The sequence below is a fragment of the Eleutherodactylus coqui genome, chromosome 5 (genome assembly GCF_035609145.1).
Source record: "Eleutherodactylus coqui strain aEleCoq1 chromosome 5, aEleCoq1.hap1, whole genome shotgun sequence".
In the NCBI taxonomy this organism is placed as follows: Eukaryota; Metazoa; Chordata; class Amphibia; order Anura; family Eleutherodactylidae; genus Eleutherodactylus; species Eleutherodactylus coqui.
In genome coordinates this window covers 187,452,226-187,477,664 of record NC_089841.1, presented here as the reverse complement: position 1 = coordinate 187,477,664, position 25,439 = coordinate 187,452,226, and the positions used below count along the sequence as shown (strand labels likewise).

The 25,439-nt window shown below is 38.3% G+C and overlaps 1 gene segment (V, D, J or C); it reads right to left on the bottom strand.

The window, feature by feature from the left end:
- Window positions 1-331: 331 nt before the first annotated feature.
- Window positions 332-25,439, bottom strand: part of LOC136628906 (T cell receptor alpha chain MC.7.G5-like) — a 58,097-nt gene continuing 32,989 nt past the window's right edge. Inside the window, 4 exon segments of the C gene segment in view lie at window positions 332-718; window positions 2,084-2,191; window positions 4,187-4,240; window positions 5,677-5,955. Of these exon segments, the coding sequence occupies window positions 2,085-2,191; window positions 4,187-4,240; window positions 5,677-5,955 (440 nt within the window).

The following is a 25,439-nucleotide window of genomic DNA, read 5'->3' as shown; positions in this document are numbered from 1 at the left end:
ATCCACAGCAAAATCTGATTTTAGTTTACGCAAATTTTTCTGCGGAATTACTGCAGATTCACAATGGATTTGCAGCAAGATCAACGGTAGTAAAACTGCAGTGAATTCTAGTGAATGGAACAAACCTCAGCACAGTCGCCACTAAATGTATGACATGCAGTCAAATGTAGTGTCTTGACTTTTCACACAGCTGATCGGGTAGGGGTGTCCAGAGTAGAAACCAGCGATCTGACATTACAATATTGTAATCCAGGAAAATCCCTTATCCTAGGACAAATGTTTGTGAATCTTTACTTACAACTGACACATTTACTACACATTCTCTTTTAGTAAATGTTTTAATAAAACTTTGTGTGATATTGTTTACATTGTATAGAAGAGACATTTATAAACAAGTATACAATATAGACATAGCATTCATATGAAGACTGGAACATACTAGTAACAACGCATGTGAAGAAAAGCAATGCATACATTAACTACAACTTATTATAGTGGGTGATATAGTTTTTTCCTGTACTTAATGGCTAATAAATTTGTATTTTAACATTCTGAAACCATCTTCATAGTCAGAGCACAGCATTCATATAGTACATAGCACATTATAGTCACATACAGTTTATACAAGTTAAGGATTTAATATGGTTCTACAGAGCTGAAAATGACTGAGGATCCACTTATAGGTGATATTGTTGTGCTGAGCCCAGTTGATGAATTCCTATAAATGAAGAATAAGAGGTGATTAGTTGTGTGCTATTTCAGCATTTGTAGTACATTATGTAATATGTTAGCATTGCTGTAAACATCAGAAAAGCTGAGCATTCCTCATTGTTCGCCTTCATACCGTACATGCTGTGAATTTTGTCACTTGATATTAAATCTAGTTTACTTTTACATAGTAACACAGTTTGTAAGGCTGAATACGTCATATGTTCATCCAGTTCCGCCTATTATCCTGAAATGTTGATCCAGACGAAGGCAAAAGCCCCATGAGGTGGAAGCCAATTTTTCTCATCTTAGAGAAAAAAGATTTCCTCCTGACTCCAGATCTTGCAATCAGAATAAATGCTTGGATCAACAACCCTTCTCCAGTTTTCTTAATTTTATCAATATATATTGTACAAATTGTATACCATATGCCATAAATTTGCAAATGACACCCATTGACTATCATTGTAAAGAATTTTTGGAGGATTCTTTTTGTACTGGAGAGTTCAGTCTACAAATTGGTATGCTGATGTATATTTCCCCTATGTAGCCCAAAACTACCACCATTTTATATGAAAAGTAATTCCTATGTGAGGTCCTTGAGTACGTTTGCAAACTTTAAAGACAGTAATCACTTGATACCGTGTTTCCCCCCCAAATAAGACCCTGTCTTATATCAATTTTTTCCCCCAAGGAGGCGCTAAGTCTTATTTTCGGGGATGTCTTATTTTACTTACCTAGTAGGGGCGGTCCAATTCCCTCGGCCAATTCATAAATCCTGCCTGCACAACGTGATGGCTGTAATTGTTTCTTTGAGTGCCATGGTTCAGCCAATCAATGCAGCGCTCAAAGAACCAATCATAGCCATCGGTTTATGGAGGTGGGATTTATGAATCTTGTAACCAGGAAGTGATACTGTGGGTGCGGCCAAGGACTGCGGGAACCAAGCTGAAGCTCTGGAAAGCAGCAGGAAGGACCTGGACCGAGCCTGCTAGGTATTGTATTCCTATATTTATATGTATTTTTTATGTAGTGTAACTAGAGCCTATATTTCAAGTCTCATTGAAAATACTGAAAAATCAGGCTAGGGTTTATTTTCGAGGTAGGTGTTATTTTCGAGGAAACATGGTATGCACCTTGGAGTTTGGGTACTTGGTGGATTCAGGTCTACCCTTTCATTCTGCATTACTATTTCCATAATCTCCCAATTTAAATTTTGCCCCACTGACAGACCATCATTAATGACAGATACATTTTACAGCTTGGCAAAACAGCTACTTATAGTTACTCTGAAAACTGATTGTTTTGCATTTTTCTGCCTTTGAACCAAGGAAGAAGATACAAGAAAGATGTTTGAAGATGTGATGTCGCTCACCTTAAGATGACCAAAGGCGCATGGTCATTATTAGGTTGAAGATAATAGCTTTGGCAGTAAGTATCCTCAGTCCAAGAACCGAAGTTGACAAAGTGTTCATGCCTGGATCTATAAAGGAGTAACACATACTTATTAAAAAGTGTCATTTACAACCCTTCTGGACAATTAGCATCAGCTTAAAGACTGCAACGGCATCAATCAGAGGCATCTACACAGACATTGAGTGAAAAAGCATCTATGTTAGGAGAGCCTTCAAATGTAGTTGACTTGCTGCAGATTTTGGTGCAGATCTGTAGCAGATGTCACCCTTTAAATTGAATTAATATTAATTAATTAATTCCACAGCAGACATTCTGCAGCGTATCCATGTTGTATGAAAGCCTAAAGAGGAGAAATCTGATCCAGATGCTTAACAAAATTAGCAGCAAATCAGCTTTGTGTGAACACACCCTTAACGTGTATGTCTTTTAATATGGGAGACTATGGGTAATGGATGGGTGATGGATGGCATCTACCAAGGCATCCGTCAGATATATGATTTTTTTTCCATATGTTTGTTTAACCCCTTCCCATCATACATACATAAGTTTTATCTGTAAATACCCCATGGAGTTAAGGCTGGTTTACACAGGCCGATGATTGCTCAAAGATCGCTCAAACAACAGTTTGAGTAACAGCTTTGAGCAATCATTTTGCAGAAACTATTAAGTAGCTACTCAGCTACTTAAGTACCAATTAAGTGTGCAAATGAAGCCTTGCCTGAATGCAGTTAATAGCCCAAGGGCTATTATCTGCGCTCACTTCCCATAGAGAACTTCTGATAAAAGTGAATGCCGATTTTTAGGTTGGACTGAAATTTATGATCAGCTAACAGTGCCGGAAAAGCGCACGATGGGCGCATATTTAGATGCACCGATTATCGCTAAAACAATCGCCAATTAGCGATTTTTTAGCGATCATCGGCTGGTGTAAATGGGCCTTTAGAATGTCTGTAGCCATTTACCTCATATACAGTGTATGAAGGGGTCTCAGGAGCCAGACCTGTTCCATATACAGTGGGTATGAGCTGTTTTTTACAGCCAAGACCTGCCCACCACAGCCATGAATGGAGATAACTCTGATTGTTGCTGCTAACCCTTTAAATGCCGCTGTCAGTTCTGACAGCAACAATTTAAATGTCTATCGGAAATTAAGTGCCCCACCCCCCCAGATAAGATTGTGGGGGTGCATTTTGGGTGTCATGGCAACCGGGGAAGTTCTGAAGGCCCCCAGGGCTGCCTGATCGTTAGCCTATAAGGAACGTGCTTTTCACACATCCTTAATGGCAGCCTGTTATTATACAGCATAATGCAATACCACAGTATTGCATTATACTGTACAGGCGATCAAATGATTACATGTTCAAGTTCCCTATGGCAACTAATAAAAAAAGTAAATGTAAGTAAAATAAAGATTTTTTTTATTATTATAAAAAATATTAAAAGCAAAACAAATGTTTCCCAGTTGTCGCATCAAAAAGAAAAAGAAAATGGTATTCCTACTTCCACAAAGGTCTAATTCATTAAAAGATCACATTATTACTCCTGCATGGTTAATGCCATCAGAAAAAAACGTAATGGTAAAATTGTGCTTTTTTAGTTTAGGCCAAAACTGACTTGGGTGGCAAGTGATTAAGTATTACTATACAAAAACTACTATTAAAACTCGGTCTCACTGTTATTGTACTGACCCACAGAATAAAGACAGGGTCATTTTTACTGCACCATGAATGATGTGAAAATAACCCCATGGCTATGCACATGTACACCAACATATCCACATGTGGTTGCAGTTCTTTTCATTGGGCAAATCCATGTGCAGAATTCCTGAGGCAAATTCTGCACAGAGAGATGGTGCAGAATCCGCGTCAAGAAGTAACATGTCAGTTCTATTTTTTCTGCACAATGGTTCCCATTGAAAGCAATGGGATGCGGATTTAATGCGGAATCAGCGTGAATTTCATGCAAATTCCATGCCAAAGTCCATCCCAAAATGACGTCCATCATAAAATATGGTTACTCTGAAACAAAAATGTAATCAAAGATATTTATCAAAGTAGCTTACTTGTTCGGAAATGCAGACTGACAGTCGGGGATAAACAAGTGTCAGTTGTTTCATCTGGAAAATAAATGAGTAAGCCGTGGTTAGTTGGTATTTAAGTTGTTGATTAAAAATATGTTTGTTCCGATAGCAAAGTGTTATGTGTGTCCTCTAGAATCAATAAACATTAATACAGCCATTACTAATGCTATACAAGTAATACATTCACATTTCCTTTAAAACTGATTGTAGCGTAAGTTAATAGCTAACAATGAGAGAGACGGGCCCCGCAGTGCAGTTAAATGTCAAAAAGCAATTTGGGGAGTAATTGTCTCTCTTCCATATTACTGCTGTACTTCATTTACATAGTTCAGTGTCAGGGCTCAGTCACACGGGCACATCGGCGCCCGTGTTACTGCAAGAAGAAGACAGCCGCACTTCAGGACGGATGTCTCTCTGCAGCGCCGGAAAAAAGAACATGTGACCGGCTTCATTGCCAGTCATGTGTTCTTTCTTCCGCGCTGCGGGGAGTCGTCCATCCTGACGTGCGGCCGTCTTCTTCCTGCAGTAAGGGCTCAGTCACACGGGCGCACCGGCGCCCATGTGACTAAGCCCTCATACTCCAGGTATTCAGTTATTATATATACACAATATCAAGCTTGGTTCTCACTAATGTTTGATAGCCAGTGTAGTTCTCAAACCAAAAGTGTTAGGCCTTCTTCCCAGGGGTGGATTTGACTAGATTTTCTGCAGCATTTATAGTAGCAGCAAAAGGTATGAGATTTTCAAAGCTGTATAGATACCGTATATACCGGCGTATAAGACGACTTTTGAACCCCGAAAAATCTGCTCTGCAGTCGGGGGTCGTCTTATACGCCGGTAATTCAAAAAAAAAAAAAGTGTAAAAAAAAAAAATTCATTACTCACCTGCCCCGGTGTTCTGTCGCGCTCCGGCAGGATGTCGCTCGCTCCGGCAGGCTGTCGCTCGCTCCTCGTCCCCGGCGCAGCATAGCTTTCTGAATGCGGGGCTTGAAATCCCCGCTTCCAGAAAGCTAATACACACGCCGGCAGCCATGACATCATTGAATGGCTGTGATTGGCTAAAGCGCACGTGGCTTCAGCCAATCACACTATTCAATGACATCATTGAATAGTGTGATTGCTAACACGTGCGCCTTCAGCCAATCACAGCCATTCAATGCTGTCATGGCTGCCGGCGTGTGTATTAGCTTTCTGGAAGCGGGGATTTCAAGCCCCGCATTCAGAAAGCTATGCTGCGCCGGGGACGAGGAGCGAGCGACAGCCTGCCGGAGCGAGCGACATCCTGCTGGAGCGCGACAGAACACCGGGGCAGGTGAGTAATGAATTTTTTTTTTTTTCTCCACTGAATACCGGCGTATAAGGTGACAGTTGGGGGGTCGTCTTATACGCCCCGTCGCCTTATACGCCGGTATATACGGTAGATACAGCAAATAGAGATTACTTTATGTACAGTATAAACATATGCAATTTACCTATATTGTCCGGTGAGACAATTTGATTATCATATTTCACTGTACAAGAAAGTTTCTTGGTAGGATCGTTCCTGTCCCATATGACTGAACTGTATCTCCACTTGTCATTGCTGGACTTGTCCAGCGCCGCAATGTCACTTAGTTCTGTGTCTTCTTCATCTACAGCAATTGTTTTATTTGGTGATGAGAAGTCAGTGACCAGGCACACTGTGTCCGGGAAACCTTCTTCTTTCTTGTCAGGTGTCAGCGGATATACAGAAGGGATTGTCTGGGCTGTATCTGAAAAATAATAAAAATGGAGGTTAATTGTGTATTCTACCTATATACCCATCCATCCATTAATAGTTTAATTAATCCTTACAGATAATTCACACTTTGTAAATGTTCATAAGAAAACAGTACATAACTAATCTACTAAGAATAGTGTAATTTGGAAACATGAAAATAAAAAAAAATGGCCTAGTTATTTTTTTCAAACAATATGGTCATGAGTGCTCATCCACATTTTTGGCCCTCCAGTTCAGGGTTGCTATGCGTCCGTACATTCCTGAACAGTCCAGGACTTTTTTCAGGTGCTCATGAAAAAATAGATGCGTCTGGGATTTTTTTTGACACAGGTGAGCAGGTTATTATGATTTGGTAATGAGCTTATGTCAGTATATTGAGCTATACACATGTATAACTTTGTTCAGCATTGGACATCATAAAGGTGCACAATGCATGGGTTTTCCATCAATTGCATTCAGCTAAGGCTGGGTCCATATTGTTTCAGTGTGTGCTCAGGCTTTTCATCCCGAGGTTCCATCCCGAGGTTGAATCTGAAAATGATTTGCAGGTGGAACTCTAGATGAAGCCATAGGCTTTCATTAGTCAAACAGAGCCCTGTAAGTTCTCCATTTGATATGGTTTTCGTTCTTTTCCAGCATTTGTTCAAGTCAGAAAAGTGTAGTCATCTACATGACTATGGGTTTCTGTCCAGCACAAATGCTGGGAAGGAATGGAAAGCATATCGAGTGGAGACCTTATTGACTAATTAAAGTCCGGGTTCTGTCTGAACGTCATTTTTGGTGATTCAAATGGAACTCTGGGACAAAATGGTTATGCTACATCCAAGATTTTTAAAAGTGGAGAGCATGTCATCTTCTAATTCAAATTATTTGTATACCTTATGGTTGTCAAGAAAATTGACGATTATAATAAATTAAGACTAGACACTAGACTCATCTTTGTTCATTGAATTTATGAAACCTAAGTCATTGTTGAGTTGTCTAATCTGGGGATTATCAAAAATCTCTGCTTGAGTTTTTTTCCCGCTTGGTCCAGGAATGTTATGTAATCAAAAACCGTAGACAAGATGAAAAATTAAAATGATTAGAATGGAGGTATTATGTCATCATATGCTGTCAAAAGTAATCTAACCTTCCTTATAATTAATAAATTATGCCTAAATATCCACAAAATAATGTTTGGAGAAACAAAATGCTTAAAATCTAAAATGTAAGGAAGTTATGCCATTTCTTACCATATCTCCAAAACTGGAGCTGATACGGCAAAACTGGTGCTATTTTTGGAATCAACTCCCTAAATATACCCAAAAGTACATCTAATATCCATAGCACCAAATAATAAAAATAAAATTTTTTGGTCTGTTTATGGAAATTTCCAAGGAAAAATATTATTCACTGGATATAATGATTCTTACTGATGCTCATAGTAAATGATATACATCAAGATAAAATCATTTACCTTTCATATTCAAAAAGTTGGGAAAATAGTTTTCTATCCATTTTTTTGTATATAACTTGCTTAGTGCGAAAATAATGCCTTCATAATCTAAAGCACTTACCACTCTTAATGGTAAGTTTTGTACCAGATCCAAAAATAAGTTTTCCATATCCGACACCAGAATACACAATGATATACACATGTGCAAAAAAACATTTCTGGATAAAGTAGCATCATGGGAGGTAATATTTACTAAAGAAAAAAAGTTAGAACATTCTTTTCTGTTAGATTACTTATCTCCATTCATCTCATAATAATTTGGCACATTTAAGGGATCGGTCAGTCGAGCAAAGATTCACACAAAAAAAAAAACGCACCGCGTGTGTAAAAAATCCGCATGACCACATTCATTGCAACCCATAAGTTCTATTTTTGGTAGGCGCGGATTTTTGCCTGCACACACGGTGCGTATGACCAAGCCCTAAGGGTGGTTTCAAACATAGTAAGGCTGCTTTCAGCTAAACATAGTTTTGCATCAGTCGGTCCATGTTGAGGGGACCGTAATATGGACCTTATATAAATCTATAGGGCTAATGACTTGGCTGTATTTTCACAGGCTTTTTTTGAACACGCAGCACGATCTATTTTTGGCATATTTGTCTCTCTATTAGCTTTTTTTCTATTGAGCAAATACAGATCAGTATTTGCCCAATAGAAAATAAAAATACGGATGTAAATATTGATGTAATGTCTTTTGAAACATGTCTATAATACGGATCCATATTACAGACATGCTTTTATATGCTCACCTCAAACCGATCTTAGGCTGCTTTCAGAATTGATGATTGAAAACAGTGCTGTACTCTAAAAGAAGACCAACTTCCAAAAAATACGCTCACTTTTTATAGGCAGTTTTTCATGCACTTATTTGAGACCAATTAATGGGAAATATAAAGCATGGACTTATATTTCCTCTTCCTACTGGATCCACTTCTAGATCCATCCTTAAATGGGCTTTTACAAAATTAAAACAATTACAAGTAGCTAATACTTTTCTTCAAAAACCTGACTTACTTGGTGTGACAATTAGTTGTGTTCCAGTTCCAAATATCAGCTTGTTACTTGTTCCCCAATTTACACAGCAGTTTACACCATTGCAAGAATACCTAACGACTCACACATACTGTTTTTTATTACATTTTCTTAGCCAAAGCCAGAAGTGAATCCAAATTGAAATAACCACATAAGGCTACGATGATGTAGCAGATTTTCCACAGCAATTAATCTGCTGCTGTTGGCGCAGAACCGTATCAAAATCCACACCAACTGTGCAACATAACCATCATGTAACATGTGAATTTTGGTGAGTACTTTGGCAGAGATTTAACCCCCTTATTTGAAGAAGAGAAAATCCGCAGTATAAATTGACATACTGCAGATTTTTTTCCACACCATGTGGATGAGATTGATTATCATCTCATCTGTATGGCTTGTATTGTAAATACAGCACATGAAATCCACTGCTTTTATGCTATGTGTGAACATACCCTATAGAAAAACGTAATTCCTTCTCATCCCTTTTGTATCTACTACCTTGTGTGGCTAAAAAACGGTATTAAAACACCAAATATTCACCAAATCCTGTATAAAAACTATTTAGAGATTCATTCAGACCGACGTTTCATATTCTGTTCTTAATATTATCCTCATTGGCATACATTGTGTGTAATATATGAAGAGGCGCACGCCTACTCACATAATCGGCACATCTTAGCTCTTCCGTGCGCCCACACAGAAGTCTATACCAGCTAGGAACTAGTATGCTTTTCTGGTATAACTGACATCAGTTTCTAGAGTAAAATCATCATAAATTTGTCGTTACCGCAGCCGAACTATCAATAAGTCACAACATTTTTACATAATCTGTTGGAAATCTCCCGCTATGTTATCAAGGTATCTGCATCAGTTTTCTAGTGGAAAAAGTTGCCATTTTTAATACATGCTTTTGCATTAAAAAATTGCAGACTTTTAGCCCTTTTCACCACAGTGGTCAGTTTTTCAAAAAGTGGTCATGGCGAATAATTCAGTATATCACGGAACCTCTGACTGCACTACTGTGTGTTTGTATAGTTTGAAACTATGTTACTCTGTTACAAAGTCACTTTATGGATTTTCCTTGTAATGTGATTTCTGTGATTTGGAAACTACAATCCACAACTATTCCTTAATTTCATCTTCCTTTTCTTTCTTGGTAAAATTGATTGATTTTAGCATTATTATTACCTGTTGTTATTCAAGCAATGCATGAAATTGTTTGTAATGGAAAATCCTGAAAAAACATCAATAAAAATAATTTGGAAAAAAAAGTGGTCATGGCTAAGTGGACGGAGACGTGGTCCCTCATGACCCTACATATTTACCATGATTTACAGCAGACACTGGCATAGACTATGACGCAAATCTACACCAGCCATGAGTGTAGATTTGAGTTCTGGTGCATGGCCTTAATAAAATGCATAAAACTTATTAGAAGGTGTGCACCTCTTAAAAAATCTGGCACATATTGCTTCTGTGTAGTTAATATTTTCACAGACATAGAAAATCGCTGCCTTGATAAATCAGGATCTGTGCATGTGATTATAGCCTTATACATTAATAGTTTTGTAGTTTCTAAACTGAAATAAATATTTGCCAGTAAATTCCTTTTGTTCTGTAGCTGATATCAATTGGAAAATCCATTTTATGTGCCTTTAGGTCAGCTTAAGGGGAACTTGTTCTGACATTGTAACAACTGTATCGTCATGTATCTTTGACATTTTGCCGTTCAGAGAATAGCAAATATATTTCTAGTATTACGAATTATCCAATGAATATTCCATGAAAATGTTTATAGATCATATCCTGTAATACTCACTGGGCGAAACAATTAGAGCTGTTCCAGATCCAAATGTGAGTTTTCTACCAGTATAGTCACACAGTGATAGGTTCCCTTTCCTAAAACTCTACAGCAGTACTGGCTCTATTATGTAGATGGCTTGGTCAGGGCTTGAGTAGAATTCAGATTACACTTACTTGGTGTCACAAAGAGTTGCGTTCCAGAACCAAATATGAGCTTGTTGGTTGCTCCCCAATTACCACAACAGTTTGCCCCATAGCAAAAATACATCACTTCCTGTTCACCAATATCTTTGTAGTTGGAAAATGAGTCTGTGATTTCAATAGCTGCCAAATCTGCCTTTCATATTTTTAAAAGAATAATGCCGCACATATTACTGTAGACCATTTAGATTTATAAAAACATCTTGAAATTTCTATGTAATTTAATTTTTAACTTTAATCTGAATATTTCCTGCATCATTATTGGTTAATATTGATGTAGGAACTCTTCAGATTAGGCCAGTTTCAGACAAGTGTATGGAAACACGTCTCTAATAGGGATCTGTACTATAGATGTGTTCCACATGACATTACAATGGTATGTCATCACTAGGGATGAGCGAGTATACTCGCTAAGGCACTACTCGCTCGAGTAATGTGCCTTAGCCGAGTATCTCCCCGCTCGTCCCGAAAGATTCGAGTGCCGCCGCGGGGCGGGGAGCTGCGGGGGAGAGCAGGGAGGAACGGAGGGGAGATCTCTCTCTCCCTCTCTCCCGCCCGCTCTCCCCTGCTCCCCACCGCAACTCACCTGTCAGCTGCGGTGGCCCCCGAATCTTTAGAGACGAGCGGGGAGATACTCGGCTAAGGCACATTACTCGAGCGAGTAGTGCCTTAGCAAGTATACTCGCTCATCTCTAGTCATCACTATTTGCCTCCATATATTTTTTCTAATAGACTAATACAGATCAGTATTTGCCCAATAGAAAAATATAGCAATACAGAGGCAAAAAATAGTTCATGCTGCATTTTCAAAAACTGGCCATAAAAATACGGTCATGTGAATAAATACATATATTCACATTAGTTCCATATGGCAGTCCCCAAAACAGGGACCAATAGGGAGGTAAATTATGCTCACCTAATAGTGTCCTTAAAGGGTTGACCAGGGTTAGAAAAACATGGCTGCTTTGTTCCAAGCACAGTGCCTCCCTTGTTCGTGGGTTGTATCTGGTATTACAGCTCAGCTGCCATTGACTTCAGTGGAGCTAAGCAGCAATACTACACACAACCCTATGGACAAGGGTGGTGTTGTGTTTGGTAGAAAGCACCCATGTTTTTCTAGCACTGGACAACCCCTTTAAAGACATTAGCTAGTAATGCTATATAGAAGTCTACCTGGCCATATTACTATTTCATACATCAGAATCACATGAGAATATCAGCGTACACTCACCAATAGTCACATGTAGTTTAGTTCCCTTTCCAAATGTCAAAGTTCTACCACTTACCCACAGTCATGTACAACACAGTAATACAATATACACACAAACAGCATTCATTAATTGATTCATGGTAATGAAGTAATAAGGGATAATATGAGGACATTTAGATAATCTGTTTTACTTTTAGATTGTTGAATTGATGTAATCTGTCTACATCATAACTTTTTAGTCCTTTTGATTCTGAAAAATAGTCATTAAAATATTATGATACTTAAAACGTACTTCTACACCTTAGCTGAACAGCAGGGTTCAACATTCCAGCATGATTGACTTACTGGGTATAACATTCACTTGGGTCCCTGATCCAAAGATTGTCTTCTGGCCAGCACTATTTCCACACTGAGAAGACTCATTACACTAACCTTAGGAGACACCACTAGAATATGACAAATCTGCACTCTCTCACTTTCTCTTTCTCAATGGAATATCTATAGTTGCCCTCAGTCACTGATTATTGGGGATCTGAATGCCAGGACAAACAGTGATCCTGAGAATAGAGGAGCAGCAGCACTGATTTATGGGCCATTTACACGGGATGATTATCGCCCAAAGTCATTCAAACAAATGAAGCTGAGCAATAGTCGGGCATTGCACATGCAAAAAAATTAATCACTCACTATCCGTTCACAGTTCGTTATCACCGACTTTCTGTCAGCTTATAAACTATCGCTGGCTTGTCATTCCGTGTAAACGCTCCCCGATTCGCGCTTCACGTAGAAAGTGAAGCTCTGAGTGAGAAGCCAGCAAGAGGCCAGCGATCCAGCGGTCAACTCTGCCTGTGTAAATACTCTGAGCGAGCACTAGTGACTTTAGGGGTGGCATCAGCGCTCGTGCAGTCGTTTACCCGACTGTCATCCCGTGTAAAAGGTTTTTCCTGAACAGTAGCGCTCTTAGTTACCTGCGGTGCAGAGAAATACAACAAAGTTCTAATTACTCAAACAGGAGCACCACTGCGCATGGTATAAATCTCATAATAAGCAGGGTCCCAGAGGTCTAACTCCCACCAATCATAATGTAATAGCGTACTTTAGTGATGTAGCAATTTCAGGCTATGAGTAAAGACTAGAGATGAGTGAACCTACTCGGCCACGCCCCTTTTTCGCCCAAGCACCGCGATTTTCGAGTACTTCCGTACTCGGGCGAAAAGATTCGGGGGGCGCCGTGGGTGAGTGGGGGTTGCAGCGGGGAGTGGTGCGGAGAGGGAGAGAGAGAGGGCTCCCCCCTGTTCCCCGCTGCTACCCCCCGCTCCGCCACGCCTCCCGAATCTTTTCACCCGAGTACGGAAATACTCGAAAATCGCGGTACTCGATCGAGTAATTACTCGAAACGAGTAGGTTCGCTCATCTCTAGTAAAGACCAAACGGGTTTGAAGCTCGTCAGCCGGATCATATTTCTCCATTCCTAACTTTATTTATGGATATACGTGGATGCACTATTTGATCTATCGCTATTGTCATTAATGAGGACATAAATAGAGAAGATGTTATCTGGATGGTGCAGGTTTTCAATTACAAGGACCATCCTAGTGATAAAACAATATATTATTAGATAGGAATACCCCTTTCAACTCTTCCATTCAGTCCAAGCACTTGCTATATCCCCATACACAGTCTGATTGTTGCCCCAGTTGTTAGACTGTGCCGTTTAATGTGACCAAAGCAATATTTGGTTTATTTCTAAATATAAAACAACATGAATTTTAATAAATGCACATATATCATGTATTGTAATACTCACTGGGCAGCACTATTAGGGGTGTGCCGGATCCAAAGGTGAGTTTTCTAGCATTGTTGTCACACAGTAATATGTTCCTTTCACTAAACTTTACAGCACTAAAGGATGTGCGTTGTACGTATCTTGGCCAGTACTTGAGTAAAATCTATATACGACTTACTTGGTGTCACAAATAATTGTGTTCCGGCACCAAATTTGAGCTTGTTAGCTGCTCCCAGATTCCACAATAGTTTATACCTTAGCGAAAATGCATGACGTACTTTTGATCACTTGGTTGTAGTTACCAAGACTGATCTCTTACTACATTTGCCAAAAATTTGAGTTCATTATACTTATCTAACCAAATTAATTTAGTGCAATTATTAGTAAAGAATTACATTTTTTTAAGCGGCTCATTTGCATATTAGTTTTGGTTTTGTCTTCAATGTAAAGGTGATTTATAGCATTAATAGGTGGCAATGATACATTTTAGGACGCCTCAGCTTATCTTTTTTGAGCACAAAACAAGGCTTTTTATGCGTGTATCAGCATATTTTACTGTACTTTTTCTGCTCACAGCAAACACAGGCACACTGAGCGAAATGGCTAATTTGTCTAATAAGTTCCAGATGTGTTCTGTTTTAAGTGGACTTGCTCAGCGTATTATGCATCTCCTTGCGTATTGCACGTGCATTTGCGCACCCCCAATTGACGTCTATGGGGATCTTTGGTGTGTAAATGCACAGAAAAGTAGGGCGTGCTATTTTTTTTTTGTGCTATTAAAATGCGTGCACAAAATCAAAAATCTGAACAAACCCATTGAAATCAATAAGTTCTATTGTCTACGTATTGCATGCGTAAATTTTTAGTCGTGCAAATACACTCATATGGCACCGGCCTTAGTGTGTCTGGCCATATCAACCCCATACTTTCATAAACATCACATGTTAATATAAACCTACACTCACAACATTTCGTAGTTAGCTTGATTCCTTTTTAAATGTAGCCTTTCTAATATTATCACAGAGTGATAAAAAACATATATTATATCAGCATAAACTATCAAGTATGCACAGAAGTGAGAACAAGAAGTTCATTTCGATTATGTGAACTAAAAAATTAACACCAGTAATTAATATATGCTGGACATTTTTGGACGGTAATACACCATTTTCCTCTACTTTCAAGAATGGAATGACTGTCATAATTATAAAATAACCCCTAATCCCACATGCTGTCTACCTGCCAAACCATGGCCTTATTTTCATTATTCTTTTACCGTAGCATGCTGCTTTATGGGCCAGATAAGGGTTCTTTGGGGAGGTTTTTTTATATTGTGGGTCTGCAGTTAAAATTTAATATTGTTAAGTATTTCTATAAAAAATTCAAAAAGATTCCAGATAACTCCATGAGAAATGAGAATATCTTATTAAAGGACACTTACCAATATTTACGGTTAACTTAGTTCCTTTTCCAAAAGTAAGCTTGTTAAGATTATTATCACAGTGATATACTGCAAGGCAATAACACATACATATACACACTTCCTTCCTCGTGGGGGTTATTAATGTATATTTATACGATCGATGTTCCGTGAGAATTCTGCTTAATTCTGAGATGGACAGAACACACACAAATCCAATGAGTTAATTCACACAAGTGATTTTTCACTTGGACCAACATGTCCTATTTTTGGGCAATTTGTGTTTGAGAATTGTGCATTATTTTCAATGGGAGCTTTAAAAAAAAAAGTGCATTGCACTCACATGTCATATGATTGGCAAGCGAGTGTAATCCTTGGTAAAATACTTTACTGGTCCAGCGCGGGTCTCCTCTGAGACAGCCGGATCTTCTTTCTTCATCACAATGGATGCGTCCGGCGCATGCGCAGTGCTTTTTTAAAAATGCCCTGCTTTTCCGTGGATCCGCGGCTCAGCCGCAGTGACAGCTGTGGCTGTGCCACGGTGGGAACGGCTTCCATTGACTTCATTGGAAGCCATCCCGCGTATCCGCAGGGAAATAAGGCATGCTGCGATTTCTTCCAGTTCGTACAATCCACGCATCAGGGGGGAAATCACACCTGCATGCTTTAAATTGCCCTGTGGGTGCTAATGCATCCCAATGGGCAACTAAAGCTGCAGGTCTCCCGTGCAGGGGCCACGCATGGATTTTATAATTAAAATCCGCCCGGAACATCAAGAAATGCATCCAATTCTCCTGTCATGTATATTCATTTCCTTATTGGGAATGCTCTGAATTAAACATTAACCTATAACCCAATCTCAAAGGTTAGTGTACATTTATTAATGGATTCATGTTAATGTAAAGTAATAAGGGATAATATGAGGACATTTAGATAATCAGTTTTACTTTTAGATTGTTGAATTGGTGTTATCTCTCTACATCATAACTTGTTAGTCATTTTGATTCTGAAAAATAGTCATTAAAAAATAATGCTTAAAACTCACTTTTACCGGTAATCTGAACAGCAGGGTTCAACATTCCAGCATGATTGACTTACTGGGTTTAACAATCACTTGGGTCCCTGATCCAAAGATTATCTTCTGACCCGCAGTATTTCCACACTGAGAAGACTCATTACATTAACCGTAGGAGACACCACTAGAATATGAGAAATCTGCACTCTCTCTCTTTCTCTTTATCTATGGAGTATCTTCTATAATGTGGACCATTATTGCCATAACATGGAAATTTATCAGTTACACTGATGGCCGGTGCAGCTACTGCCCATCCTCAGACCCCATAAATGTTAGCAAAAAGCTATCGCCTTGCCAAAGGATTGTGACAAGCAGCACCCTTCCTATTACTTTTTGACCAGGGAATGATCAGTTTCATTATATGTTTTTTTCATAAAATATCCACTGTGTGCAGCTCTTTCATTATAAGCACTTGCCATTATCCCATACTTGGCCTGATTATCACCCAGTATTTTGGATCCTTATTGTATGGTTACAATAATCGCTAACAAAAACATCACTAAAACCAAAAATATTTCAGATTTCAGACATTGAAAATTTCAATAGGTAATAACTGTAATACTTACTAGGCAACACAATTAGGGCAGTTCCAGATCCAAATATGAGTTTCTTGGTACTATAGTCACACAGTGATAGGTTCCCTTTCAATAAACTCAATAGCACCCAAGGTCGCTTAGGGTAAATATCTTAGCCAGTGCTTAAATAAAAGCTAGATTACGCTCATTACTAATCTATTGCATATGTTACATTTATAGTTCAGGTAATCCCAGCATATTGCATAAGAGATGTTAGTTTAGACGGCAGTTTTACTATGGATGTCCATTACATACATCTTATTATCTAACTTTAAACTAATTTTACTCGTCTAATATAAATAGCACTAGTAATACTAATTTGTCATATAATGCATGTATAGAAACTTGACTATATTTTTTAATGCACTATATACATAGTAAATATAATCTAGCAAGGGAGCAGATGTGCTTTCTTTAGTCAATATTGGGCTTTATTCACACTGCATTTAGCCTTTACATCTAGAGGTCCTGTCTTGGCTTTCAACCAAAATCCTGAAAACAAGATTGAGATGGGACCCCTGGACATAATCTATCTTGGCCATCAGATTCCAAAATCCCAGTGAAATCCACATGCTTGCAGTGCCCCATTGATTGCAATGGGAATCAACCACATAATCGACATGATCTGGATTTTTCCACTGCTGGATTTAAAATCCACTTAATGGAAAAAAAAAATCAATCACATGTCACTTTTTTATACAGATTCCAAAGCACACACAATTTGCCCATGGTACCTAATCGCTATGCGGATCCCCTGCACTGGTAACTGCAAATCTGCTACACAAATCCTAGGTTCAAGCTTAGATTTCTGTCACTTCTACAGAACATACATGGCAGATTTTTCCCTGAGTGACATTCACCATATAAATATACCATTACTAGAAGACCTAATATACCTGCCTGAGACATACTCATAATGCTTTCTCTAATAGTCTAATACAAAATCCATTTTTTACACAACCTAATCTCTTGGATACACAATATGTTATAATATCAAGGGACTTGGTGACATCTTTTACTATTATTATGCATGTGGTATTGCTGCATCATGCTTAGAGTACACTACTTTTATATATATTCTGGCAAACTCACCCGGTTTCACCAATAATTTTGTTCCATGGCCGAATATGAATTTGCCTGTGTTATAATTACCACACTGATGCAGGATATGGCAATAACAGGGCCAGACCCAGGTTATTGACTAGTTCTACGATACACTCACATAAGTGCATTACATCTGCTTTTTTACCATTTTGATACATTAATATTTACATTTACTCTGATTCAAAGTATTAAAAGTCATTTTGTATACCCAGTGTAATAAATAAAATGTTTGGTACCGTGTTAGCCGGCAGAGCAAAGTGTGATTGTTCTCAGAAAAAGAAACAAAGTAATCTTATAGATATGATACCTTTTAATGACTGACAAAATGAAATGATGTTACAGCAAGCTTTCAAATCTGATCCTAAGTAGATTTGAAAGCTTGCTGTAACATTATCTCTTTTTGTCATTAAAAAGGTATCGTATCTATAAGATAACTTATAGATTGTTTTACCGAGAACAATCACAGTGTAATAACAGCACACGACTGTAGATCGGCTGTTACAATATACAATAGCAATGCTTTTAGAGTTATTTATATATATAACATAACTTACTGGGTTTTACAATTAGCTTTGTGCCTAATCCAAAAGTCATCTTCCGTCCAAGGTTATTAGCACCTTGACACATTTCATTACAATTACATAGACCCGCATCCTGCATACACATGCTAACAGTGGCCATGTTTGTGATGCTCAGCACTAGTTTGTTGCAATTAAGTGTTAGAAACATTGAAATGACTACGTTAGACCATGGCTAATGTGATTCCTACTAAGTTTATATGCTCTCATAATTTAATCTTGAAGTACAGAATTCTTATGAAGGTTGAAATAGTAACATCATTGGAGACGACTACAGTCCATATGATTTCTGTAATGCAATTCGCCTGTAACTGTTTCCTTCATATTGAAACACTGAGGTTGCTTGCAAGTTGCATGAGTGCTGGATGACACTGATGACCATGGCCTTATAGGGTGAGAAATCTATTGGTTCCTAATGAAGGGAAATTTATCTGCCTTCTCAGGCACTAATGTTTAAATGGTCAAAGTAAAATGGCATGTACTGTGAGTGTCAGAAGCTTGTCTAACTGTAGCCATTCAACTTTTAAGTCATATAGTCTTTATCCCATTAGTTGATAATATTGCAGATTAGAAACAGGGATACTCACTGGGCATCACAGTCAACTGGGTTCCTTTGCCAAATATCAGTTTGCTACCAGCAAAATTCACACACTGAAACATATCCTGACAAATACCTTTATGGTACAAACTAAAATCCTGCAGACCATATCATATTCCTCCATGACTGTTCTGTTAATAAATTGTACAATTCTTGTATCAATATTAAAATACTGAATATAAATCCCTAGTAGGGTGTTGGATAATGGAAAGTTATTTAACATAAATATGCACCTGTGGCTACAGAGAACTGTCAATATTGTTGGGATTTTGGTGCCAAGACCCAAACCAGTGGCTAAACTGTGCTGCACACTCTTCCAAGCCCCTTGACCATTCAGCTCTTATCAGCTTCACTCAAGAGCAGCATTGGCCCTTCGTTATAGTGATTAGTGAGGGTCTTGCAAACTGTACCCTCAACAATACTATGTTCACTCACGTAGAAAGGAATTTGGAGCATTTACTTTAAAATGAGGCTCCACCTTGGGAACATTTAAATATTATATTAGAGAATTGGATTACCAGCAGGTCCCTAATACGTAGCTGTCATAGGAATAACTCCCATTACTAAAGTAATTTTGGCAGTAGAGCAGCAAATTGTGGTATCTCCTCAGTCAACTTAACAGTTCCTGTACTTTGCTGATGGTAACTTCTGCTGCCTGGCACACGTTTTGCAAATTCCAAATTTTAATTTCTAAGGGTCCTTTTACACAAAGCAGTTGTTTGGCACTAAAACAGCAGTCGTCCTCATGATAATCGCTCAGTGAATGAAGGTGGAGCTGGCCAGAGATTGCTCTGGCCATTCACAGTAAACAGGCAGTCATTCATAGATGAATGAATGATAAGGGAACCAATTATTGTTCATCATTCAGTCACTGGCAGCATTTATACTGAACGATAATTGTTCCATGTAAAAGGGCCCTAAAGCAGCTTTCTGTATTGCTAATACTAGTAACCATAAGGGCATTATTAGTTACCCATGAGCTGAAACATACATTCAGGATAAAAAATACATTATATTCTTGGAATTCTATAATGTTGGATACATGAGAATAAATGTCACTAATAACAGAGAAATGATTAATGAACACAATAACATCACATCTATCACATCCTTATTACCTACAATATGAGGGGGTATATATCTTGATTAAACATGTTTTCAGTGTAATGATATATACACTAGAGATTTGTTACTTACTAGGTAGTACGGTGAGTTCAGTGCCAGCTCCAAATATAATCCTCCGGCCAGCATTATTACCACAACCAGAAACCTCTCTACATAAACTCAGCTCTCATTCTGAATGTATATCTGCTTCAAATAATGCAAATGAAATGAGGCTTGGGACCATAGGAAATACAGAAAACATAGATGTGATCTAATTGTTGTCTGTCCATCCATCCATCCATCCATCCATCCATTTATCTATCTATGACTCTGTTTACTTGATTGAACACATGGTGAACAATGTCGGAGGCTTGTTTCACAAGTAAACAGAGTTTAGATACCATAGGGTTTAATAGTGATCTACTTTCAGAACAGTAGAACCATGAGTAGTATGGATGTTGACGCTAGTAATATGGACATTAAAAGTATGCCACATCGCAGCCTGGAAGAATTACAAACAAGTCCAGCTAGTAAACATAAAAGGTAACTCTAGCAAAAATGTACAATTCTCCTATTACTTTATTATTTTACTCCTATTTCTTGCTGCCATCATTTAAAGGTTGATGAGAACATCCAGCTTTCTACGATTTTAAAGGGTGACAGATATATTTTATTCATAGAACTGCTCAATGTGAATATAGTGTTTTATATTGAAGAGTTTTGTTATTTTACTGCACTCAACCAACTATACTCATACTTTTCTTATATTTTGTGAAAGACACTTGTAAAATGCTAATCTTCCACTTAAAGGGGTTGTCCCGCGCCGAAACGGGGTTTTTTTTTTTTCAACCCCCCCCCCCCCCGTTCGGCGCGAGACAACCCCGATGCAGGGAGGTAAAGAAAGCTCACCGGAGCGCTTACCTGAATCCCCGCGCTCCGGTGACTTCTCTACTCACCGCTGAAGATGGCCTCTTCCTCCGTGGACCGCAGCTCTTCTGTGCGGTCCATTGCCGATTCCAGCCTCCTGATTGGCTGGAATCGGCACGTGACGGGGCGGAGCTACATGGAGCTACACGGAGCCCCATAGAAGAAAGCAGAAGACCCGGACTGCGCAAGCGCGGCTAATTTGGCCATCGGAGGGCGAAAATTAGTCGGCACCATGGAGACGAGGACGCCAGCAACGGAACAGGTAAGTATAAAACTTTTTATAACTTCTGCATGGCTCATAATTAATGCACAATGTACATTACAAAGTGCATTATTATGGCCATGCAGAAGTGTACAGACCCACTTGCTGCCTCGGGACAACCCCTTTAAAATACAGTCATAGGGCTAAGTCATACTGGCGCTGATCCACCCATGTTTCAGGACGGGAAGAGGGCGGTGCGGACGAATGTCCACACATGCCAGAAAAAGAACATATGGCTAGCAATGGAGCCAGTCATGCGGAGATTCGTCTGCATGTGGTGCGGCCGTCTTCCCGTCCTGAAACACCGGCGGATCAGTGCCCGTGTGACTGAGCCCATACAATTAAACCTTCTGATCTGTGTGGATAAATTCTGTAGGGGCCCCATGAAGAGTTCTAAATGTATGAGATCTATGTGTTGCAAAGATTATTTATGTTTACTTATAAAACACTTACCAGGATTGACCACCAGTTTTGTACCCGGACCAAATGTAAGTTTTGTATATCCTCCAGTATCACAGTGATACACTGTTATACAATATGTGTCCTTTGAACTTGTATGCATTTAATATCACAGCAGCTCTATTACCAATAGGGACCTCGATTTCTTACATAAAGGATTTTTTTACTTTTTCTTGAAGTTAATCCCTTTACAGATACACTTATAATTTAGACTTTACAATGGAAAACAAATCTTCATGCTGAGAATTTGTGCATAAATGGTAATAATCAATTTTGACTAACAGAAATCTGGTGCATCGATATAGACAATTTACTAGACATACTGTAAACAAGTTACCACATTTGCCCATTATAACTCACTATGCCGTATTTCAATGGCAATCGGAAAATTTTTGCTTGGGTTCATTTTTTGGTAAGTATCAGGTACAGAAATCTTTACAACCAAGAAGACAGATTTAGGTTCCATTGATCTCTAAAATAGAAAGATCTATCTCATATAGTGCTGAACCCTTTGTACATATTATCATTAAAATTAGTTATTTCGATGGATTATGGACTATCTAGGTATGATGACTAGAAAATCCTAGTTGGTCAGTGATTGGTTAAGCAGGGTTTCGGATTTTTACATAATGAGTATTAGAAAGATTAAAATTTAGGATTTTCTAACTATGCAGTGCAATGATTTACAGGTATCTTAAAGACAAATTTTAGAATCATGCCATCTCCTTGTCATTTTTAAAATATATCGAAAGTAAGAGAGCACTAGGCATATGGTTGCTAAGCAATAGGGATTGAAGATGTATGAGTATTGCTTCTTCAACTGCCCTATTTACATAGGTATGGTCCTTTATGGTCATACCCCACAAATTCTGTCTACAGATTACCCTGTATGTGTTGGGTGGCCCTGCAGACATCAGGGTTCAATAGCATGAAAACTCTGAGTTTTAATAGAATCCTCATCAGTAGTTTTTTTCAGCACTATTTATAAATGCTTAATTACCTCTTTAAATATGTTACCTTTAGGCCAGTTTCAGATGAATGTATTGTTACACGTCCATAAAAGAGACGTATTACAGATAATATTGCAACTGTGTGTCATCAGTATTTGATCTGTATTTGCCTCTGCATTAGCTGTCCTTGATTTTATTCTCTACAGGGTAAATCCAGATTCGTATTCGCCCAATACAAATTAATACCAATGAATGAAAACACAGAGCCAAAATCAGACAAATAGTAGATCATCCTACATTTTTAAAACATGGATGTGAAAAACATGGCCATGTGAATAGATACATAGACTTACATTATCTCCGTATTACGGTCCGCAAAACATGGACCAAATACAGAGTTAAAATATGCTCATCTGAAAGCGGGAATTATGTGTAGCTTCTTCATTGAGGGTATCTCCTTTCACATTAGATTTACACTATACAATTATTCATGTTCATCATATACAGGGAAGACTCTCCAGTTTGAAATGTAGAATATTTAGCAAAGAAAGTAATCCATTGAAAATACTGTAGTGCTACAGCAGAAATACTGTATATTTCCAAGCATTATATATGGACTATAAATATATTATTGAAAGACCTCCATATTTGTAGCAACATTTTTTATACTTACTAGGCAAAACAGTTAATTTGGTTCCCTTGCCTAAAGTTAGCTTCCAGCCACCACCAGTATTAGCACAGTCAAACAAACCAGTACTTAAACCCCCCTCTGTTGTTATGGCTTATCACAAGCTGCCTGGCACTGGTTACATAGTACATTATCTTTCTGTACATACTCCCCTATTTAAATATTAGTGCTTTTCGGTGTAATGACTGTTTTCTAAACTAGTGGTCAGCCTGCTTCTTATAACTTGTTAATCTATATCAATATTGTTCTTAATAGTGCTATCAGGTAGAGCTAAAAAATGTTCCATATATTCACCATAATACAGAAACTTTTCCGAAAGGCTAGTTTTAAACAAGCATCATAAGAGCGCATTTCTGCCCTCAAATAGGGATGAGCTTTTTGAATCAACCGTGGGTGTGCTGATCCGAAATCAGAGCATAGGAATGCATGATGCTGTGAGTTTGAGTCAGTAGACCCATGGTCAGGCCAGGACACACGTCCATAAATGTGCCTGTAATACGATCCTATGAATCTAACCTGAGTCATATACACATGCAAGAAATAATCCAGAACATAATATGGTATAAAATATCACTTACGAGGCTGAACAATTAACTGTGTCCCTCTGCCAAATATCAGTTTGTTTGTGCCTCCAGTATAAGCACAGTCATACATGCCAGTACACAAACCGGACTACCTTGTGAGCTCCCTATCTTTTTCATCAATGATCTGAGATTTGTATGTTTAATGAGTTACACTGTAATAATTTTATGGATACATGATTTAAAATCAGGGACTCAGAATATATAAGGCTATTTTTTTCTATTACTATAAACCTAGACATGGTTACTGTCAGAGATTATGTGAATTGGAAGGTGCAGGTGCTTCTAATACTTCAGGGGTCAACAAAGAGCAAGATCGAAAATTGCTAATTTAATTTAGCAATAGCAGACAACATTACAGTAAACTAGGTATTCTGTGTACTGTCATATATAACCGACAATGTAAGTAAACGTAAAGACCAAAGCTCCCTTGACTGTATATATGATATTATATACATTATAGGGAGTCAGTTACAGCTTAATGCCATTTTAGAAGTAGTGAATGCATACTGTAATTTGCTCCAAAAAGAATTACTCTTTGTGCCTAGTGAACTAGTTTGTGAGTCAAATGGGCGTGGCCCTGGGTGTAGTGACCTTTTAGCCATAATTATGAAATGTGTCATTTTAAAAAGCGCACAAAAAGTCTCATCTTCACGCTTCTAGCAGGCTGGCATAAAATCTAAGCCTCTAAACTACACCAAATGCACCATATATTCTTCAATTGTAAAATGTTACAAATACAACATGGCGTGCCATATTCTATTAACTAGCTGAAAATAACCTCCAAAAACCTGCTTCTAGAGAAAACAAGGTTAACACAGAATAAGTCAATATTGATACATATAATTTTATATTAAATCATTTTAACGATATATTAAGATGACTGTATCATTGTGCCAACCTGTATACCTGCGTATATAATGGGAACAATGCAAACATAAACTTACTGGGTTTAACAATTAATTGTGTTCCTCTTCCAAATATGAGCTTCCTGCTGCTCCCAGTGTTAGCACAGTCATACAGACCAATACACAAACCATTGTCATTCAGTGCCCCCACCCGCTCCTGCTTCTACTATATGTAGGTTTACCCTAAATACCATCAATATCTGTCAAAATCACTATAATCACAACATTAACAGCATCTCTTTATTATATATTATGTAAACCTCTTTGTTACATTCATGTTGTTTTAATATTTTGGGGCTGAAAATATGTGCAGCCATAGCTCTGCTCTCAGCTGAGAAGTATCCAGTCTAGGCAATGCTCTGTGAGCTCCGGATGGAGGCCACCTTCACACAGACCATATCCACTGCAGGCTTTCCACAGCAGATACGCAGGAAAACTGCAGAGAACAAATCTGTGCCACCTTTTTTAGCGGATCTGCTGCAGGATTTAACCCTTGTATTGCAAGGATTGAATTCCACTGCAGAAATAGATGTGCATTAAAGTCCCATTTACACAGAGCGATGATTGCTTAAAGATCGCTCAAACGATGGTTTGAGTGACAGCTTTGATCGATCATTTTGCATAAACTATTAAGTAGCTACTCAGCTACTTAAGAGCAATTAAGTGTGCAAATGAAGCCTTAGCTGAAAGCAGTTAATAGCCTGAGGGCTCTTA